The sequence below is a fragment of the Panthera onca genome, chromosome C1 (assembly GCF_046562875.1).
Source record: "Panthera onca isolate mPanOnc1 chromosome C1, mPanOnc1 haplotype 2, whole genome shotgun sequence".
NCBI lineage: Eukaryota > Metazoa > Chordata > Mammalia > Carnivora > Felidae > Panthera > Panthera onca.
This window is the reverse complement of record NC_138346.1, coordinates 135991374-135998141: the sequence shown is the minus strand read 5'-3', so window position 1 is coordinate 135998141 and position 6768 is coordinate 135991374. Positions and strand designations below refer to the sequence as shown.

Genomic DNA, 6768 nt, shown 5'->3' with positions numbered 1-6768 from the left:
AATTCAGATTTTTAAAGAAGCCACGTGACAACAATAGCAATGGCAGATAATTTTTTCATTCTGAGTTTACATTATTTCAATATTTTATCTAAAAATTTGAAGAAAAGATATTATACATATACATTATTGTTGCTTGATATTTTATTATCTCAAAGGTTTAAGAACCCATGAGCTAAAAAATGTAAGATGAGCTAAGTTAGGAGAAAATTGAGAAAAGATTGTTGGTAACTGGTCTTATTTCTACCACTAATCAGCTATGTGACTTCAGAAAATTAATTACCCACCATGGACCTTAGTTGCTTCTTCTCTTTTCTTTCCTCTATTTACCACATCATTTTTAGGAGTGAAATACTTTGTAGTATCCCTGTGTGCTCATCCATCACTCTCCGCCCCCATCCCCAGGTCAGGTTTCTGCTACCTGAAGCCTTATGGAGCCTGTTTGAAAACTGGAAGTAGCTGATCTCCCAGGTCCTTCCTGGTTTTTACCATCTTTGATTCTGGTTTGGAGTTCTTAAACAGGCATTGGTGATTAGTGCAGTGCTGGGTTAGGCCAAGATCTTAGCATCCGTAGGCAGCTATCTCATGAGTTACATTATCTACATATTTTTGGTATTCTGATTACACTGTAATAATTTATATATATAATAAAAAATTGCTTTAAAATATTTTTGGTACCAGGCAAGGAATTATCAAAATATTTAAACAATTCACATTTTAATAGGTTTTTTTTTTTAAGTTTATTTATTTATTTTGAGAACGAGAGAGCGTAAGTGGGGGAGGGACAGAGAGAAAGGGAGAGAGTCCCATGTAGGCTCCACACACTCAGTGTAGAACCCCACGAGGGGCTCCATCTCACCACTGTGAGATCATGACCTGACCTGATATCAAGAGTTGGATGCTTAACCAACTGAGCCACCCACAGGCCCCAAATTACTTTTTTTTAAAGATTTTTTTTTAAGTAATCTCTACACACAATGTGGGGCTCAAACTCACAACCCTGAGATCAAGAGTCGCATGCTCTTCCGACTGAGTCAGCCAGGTGCCCCAATAATTCAACTTACTTTGAATTTCAAATTACTCAGAAGGGCAGGTTTCTACAGCTCCTTGTTTCACAACTAAACAGAAAATTAATTTTTAGAAAGAATTCAAAATATGTATTCTATGTATTTTTTACTTGCTCATATAACATCATCATGACTGAGCAAGCAACTAAAAGAGCATCTTCTAATAATATATTCTAATAAGAAGTGATACTTTGAATAGAATAAGTGAATATCACCGTTGTCAAGTCTTTGATTAGCCTAACCAACTTTTTCCTTACCCTTCTCCAACAAGAGAGAATATTTTTCCCTTTTATTGCAGCTAAATGATAAAACTTGGTTCTTTTACATTTTTCATTGCTTTTCTCTCATCTGAATCTTTTCTCAGTGCTTTTTTCCAATCTCAGAACTAGTCACACTAGGTCACCACTGGGACATTAAATTTATGAGGGGTATAGACAGATTGGAGAAGACCGTGACTAGACTTGAAGCCATGTAATTTAAGAAGAGGTTGAAAGAAAGGTTGAGGATTTTAATCTGGGTAAGACTAAGGGGAAGAAGTGGTCTGAGGGAGCTGCCTTTGCATTTTTGAAGAGGTGTCATGTTCAAGAATGACTAAGGGTGTTCAGGATGGCCTCAAGGGGCAGAATTAGAACCAGACATATTTTGGTGCCATATCGTATTTTAGAGCTGCCTCCAGCAGTGAGTTTTCTAGCTCCAGTGTGCACAAGCATAGTCTGCAGACTGTTTTTCAGGGTGTGAAAGGCAGGATTCAAGGGATGTTCAAAGAGTCACTGTTGTTGAGACATTTCTATACTTAACTGTTAAATGTCTATGTTTAACATCACCTTTCTTTTCTTCATTGAATGACATCTTAATTCTCTTAGCATTTTCTTTATATGTGAAATAACTTTCTTTATGGTTGTTTAAAATAAAAGTCATTTCCTACCACTTCTGTTAAGCTGGATGATTGGAAAGAAGTTTCTTCCATTATCTTCCTCCACAGACTGAAATCATGCCTTTATTATGAAACTACAGCCAATAGGAACACTGACCTCATGATAATTGAGAGAATAAAGTGTTTTATGATCTCATTAGAATCTTGACATGGATGTGTGCTGTGTGTGCACTAGCTTGTTTACAATTTTCCTTGTAGAATTTTCTATATCATTTAGATTGTGTAGATTTTGGTTTAGAAAAATTTGATTATACTGATAATCACTTATTTTTCTTTCATGCAACATTAAAAAATTACTTATAGAGTCTTAACTTCAAAAATTTCATTATAATATACATACTGTAAATATGATAAGGAAAAATAAACTTTTTCTTTTTGAGTTCTTAATTTGCAGGATTTCTTTTCATTCAGGTCATAATTTCTTTATAACTAAATTTCTTTATAACCAAAATTTCTTTATAACCAAAATTTCGAAACAAGCGAATTATATGAAAGAAATGTTTTTTGTATATTTTGTATATTTATTTTGTTCAGTTGAAGCTACTGTCTCTGAAAATACAGGTTTAGAGTTCATTTAGACTATTTGTGAAATTAAAAGTTTATGTGTTGAATGAGAACGTGGGCTTCTTTTTCTCATGCAATTTTTCTAACACAACACTGGGATGAAAAGTTGTTAGGAAATTTGCAAGTGAATTTAGATTCTACCCAAATTTAAATCGGCGAATTTGGAAACAGATTGCCATCATTGAATTCAGACTTCTAAACAAAGGGGGTAAGTTTATTGAGACATTCATTTGCTTTGCTTTTGTATCTTTCACATATAAAACCTGTTAGAAATTTTCAGTAAAATAATTTGATTTGGCCAACATGATTGTTGACACCAAGACTGGGAGAATATCAGGCAAAATTCAAGTAATTGTATGACTGCGGACAACACGTTTGAGAGATGTCTTCTCCTTTAGAACTCCACAGCCATGACCAGTGGACTATAAAACATGGAATGCATCTCAACACTGAAGAACATTACAATTCACCTTTCAGGACTTTTACAGTTTTAAAAAACTCTTTTGAGGTATTTTTTCCTCATGTGAAGATTAGGGTACAGATGATGCTGTATAGGTATAGGGTATAGTAAGTACTGGTTAATGATTCTTCCAGTTTTAAATTTATATGGTTCTGTCCTTAAAGATTTGGATGTTAGGGTTTTTTTTGTTTGTTTGTTTGTTTTTTACTCTCTTACAAGGACGTGTTTGATTAGAATTACTGACGTGTTCTCTTTTTTCTGAATAGCTAAGAAATATACACACACACACACACATATAACTTATGAGAGCAACAACAAAAAAATCAAACCACTCAGGTTTCCAAAAGCACTTCATATTTATTTTTTGTTCCCATTTAGCTTTTTGGAGAATCGGCAAAGCTGATTAACGGTCTAAGACCAGGGAGTTGAGTTTTACTCGCTGGCCTCACTGCGCTCCTTCAAAGTCCGCCCGGCAGCTCTTCACTTGTGCGCCCCCTTTCTCCCAAAGGCGGGCGCAAATCCCTTTCAGTTTCTGAGAAACCACATAGAGCGCATGCTCTTACGATGGTGGATCTGTAGCGCCATTTTCATACCGAAGGCTTTAATTAGGCACGTCTGTAGGGTACCCAGTATTAAAGTTGTTCAAACAGTGTGAGGAGCCTCACAGAAACAAGACAAGGGCTTTTTGGGACGAACCACTCCCTGCAGCACTTAAGCTGAGACGTAAAGAGATTCTTTTGTGTTAATTTCCCCCGTGGACGAGTGGCCCTCTCGTGTGTCGCTAGTTCCCTCCCCGCTCCACCCCTCTCCCGCCCCGGCTGGCTTCGCTTTCCCGCCCCCCTCCTCGACCAGAGCAAGATAAAGGTGAGGCATTTGTGATGATTTTGCGGCCACAGTGGCAGTCCAAATGAGAGGACGTGGGGGACCGGATGGGAACGTTTTCCCCTGTGAGAACAAAGCACAAGTTATTTCAAAGTCCAGTATGTGTAGAGGAAACCGGTACATGTTCTTTTGAGCTAGGAGGTAGCGCTTTTTTAATTTTATTTTTTATAAAGGTGGAGATCCATCAGGGGTGGGGGGCTAGGGTTGCTACAAAGATTTGCTATATATAGGAGGCGGAGCGCGGAGCTCTGAGGTCTTTTAAGTGTGTGTGTGCGTGTGTGTGCGTTCGCGCAAGAGTTTAAGAGAATGTGGGTGATGGGGCGCGCAAGAGAGACAGAGAAGAAAAATCTGGAGTGGGAGAAGACTTAGTGCAGAAAAGGAAGGGGGGGCCGGCGCATCCTTGCCTGGGAAGCCGCAAAAGCGCCCTTCCCTACCTACTCCCTACTCCACCGTTTCATTCATAAGTTTCTAGTCTCAAGGCCCCGCCCGGCTCCCCTGGGCCCAGGGCCCCGTTTCCTGTACAGCAATTGGTGGACGGCAACAAAGCCTTAGCAACTGGCTCCTAGTGACATGTGGGCCGCCTGGTAACTGGGGCGCGGGGCCGGCGCCGAGAAAGGAGCGGGGCTGTCCCTTTAAGGGATGGCCGCGGAGCCGTGAAAGTGGAGGGGGCCGGGGGAGGGCGGGGAGGAAGGTCTGAGGGCGGACCTAGGGGGAGGAGGAGGAGGAAGAGTTGCTGCTGAAAGGAGGTGGCGAAGGAGGAGCCGGAGCAGCTGCTGCCAGCCCGCGGGCACCGGAGTTCTGCCCGCTGCCGCACGAGTAGCCACGGGCGCGATCGGGGCAGACGTCTCCTCCTCCATGATCACTTTGGGAGCGGGGGGAAGACTTTGCCCTGCCGTGAGAGCTGGTCTGCGTTTTCCAGGCGCGGCGGCGGCGGCGGAGCAGCCGCAGCAGCCGGGTCCGAATCGGAGCGCCCACAGCCTGGGGCGTGTGCGCCCCGCGCGGAGCGGGCTCGGGTTCCCCACGGAATGTCCCCGGGGCGCCCGGCGCGCTGACTCCCCAGCCGCCTCCGCCTTCGGCGCCTGCTGCCTCGCTCCGGCGGGCTTGGTGTTCGGGACTGCAAGCTTCCCGGCTCCTGGGCAGTGGGGAAGCCCCCGGGGGCGGGTGACCTCAGCTGTCCACGACCCAGCCCTCCCCCGTGCGTATCTTGCTTAAGATGGCAGCGGAGTCAGGGGAACTAATCGGGGCTTGCGAGTTCATGAAAGGTGAGGAGCAGCCGCCCCACATCCTCCAACCCTACCTCACCCCCAACTCTTCACTTCTAGCCCTATGTCCCAACCGCCGCCTCCGGCTTCTCTTGGGGTCCCCAGTGTCCTGCAGCGGCTGCGCGCGCTCTCGTCTCCTCTCGCTACTGTCCTCTCCCAGAGGACCCCCTGCTTCCGGCTTCTCTGTCTGTCTTGCGTCCCAGGTTCCCTCTGCAGCTCCCTCGGATGGCCTCCCTGCCCAGTAGTGGGACAGCGCGGGGTTCCGCCGGACTTTTGCACGCAGGGGCTGGTGGGGATCCCGCTCTGGGTGATTGTTTTTTTAGTCTCCTTTATCCCGCTCGGTTTTCGGGACACTCCCTCCCTGCCCACGCCCCCCCCCCCCCCCCCCCCCCCCCCGCTCCCGCATCACACCTCCCTGTCTCTTACTCCTTTCCTCTTCTTGAAGTCTTCGATGCTGCAGGCTCGCCTCTCTCTTCCCCTTCTGCAGTGGCTGAGGTCTGGAGATTTCTGAACCAAACTTGCATCTTCAGTTCTATGGGTACCCCCAGCTTCTATCTGGGCCCGTTCGCCTGGAACAGGGGAGATATGGGAACTGCCCCAGCTGAGTCTCTCAGTCAGGTCCCCTCCTCGCCTCTCTGTTGTGCTCTTGAGTCTCTGGGTTTCTGGGAGAGATCAGGTTTCTGCAAGAATTCCACGTGTTAATAGAATCTTTAAATAATGGGTAGCAGTTATTAGTTTGATCTTTCCTGTAGTACCACCACCCCTGCCCACCGTTCAGCTTCCCTACTTCTCATATGTTTTCTCCCATCTTTTAAACTTGTCTTTCAGATCGGTTATATTTTGCTACTTTAAGGAATAGACCAAAAAGCACAGTAAATACCCACTATTTCTCCATCGATGAGGAGCTGGTCTATGAAAAGTAAGTTTCTATTTTTTTTTTCCCCCCTCAACCGTTTAGCTTGTTGGCTCTTTGGTGAGGGAACAACACTATGTGCCTCTATGGAAGGTTTATTCAGTTTCCCCCAATGGTGCAAGTAACAATACCATTTTCCGGAAGACTCAGATGCCTGAGGAGAGGTGCAGAGCAAGTTAACATCATTTGAACCTGTCGACACCCCAGTCCTTTTAGACCTCTGTCTATATTAGCTCTTCCTACTGCCACCACAAACTGCAACCCTAGATACCTAACACTCCCCAGAGTAGGACCAGGGAGACACTGTCCTTGCCAGACTCTCTAATTGGCTTGTGAATCAGCCACCCAGTATTTATGGAGCACCCACAGAGTATAGGGAAGCGTGTGTATTACAGGTGCTTCAGCTTTACAGTTCACAAGGCTTCTGTTGTCTCTCAGGATGTTTTCGTTTCTGCGGCTCATTTTTGGAAAATGGGACCTGTTTAGCTGGAGGTAGCTGTACCTAAGTCATATCCATGAGTAAGATTTTACCTGTACAAGAAATTACTGAGTTATTTTATTTGGTTGCCCCAAGCTTCAGAGTAGTACTTTCTTTGTCTTTGAGGAAGTGGTATAGGAGTGATTTACTTTCTTTGGTTACTTTGCTTCTTCTATGGGAATTAGGATTTGAGAGTGTAAAATAAGAATAG

General features: G+C 44.5%; 1 protein-coding gene across 7 annotated transcripts in view; it reads left to right on the top strand.

Moving 5' to 3' along the window:
• The first annotated feature begins 3928 nt into the window (after positions 1 to 3928).
• The window catches only part of CDC14A (cell division cycle 14A), a 187506-nt gene continuing 184666 nt past the window's right edge, over positions 3929 to 6768 (top strand). For 2 of the 7 annotated variants that reach the window (XM_078451613.2, XM_078451617.2), the window contains exons 1-2: positions 3930 to 4045; positions 5995 to 6085. In XM_078451613.2, coding sequence (XP_078307739.1) covers positions 3952 to 4045; positions 5995 to 6085 — 185 coding nt within the window. In that variant the 5' untranslated portion in view covers positions 3930 to 3951. Of the gene's footprint in view, positions 4046 to 4585; positions 5167 to 5994; positions 6086 to 6768 lie in introns of those variants that run through there. The other 5 variants (XM_078451614.2, XM_078451611.2, XM_078451616.2 and 2 more) reach the window with 4 other exon arrangements.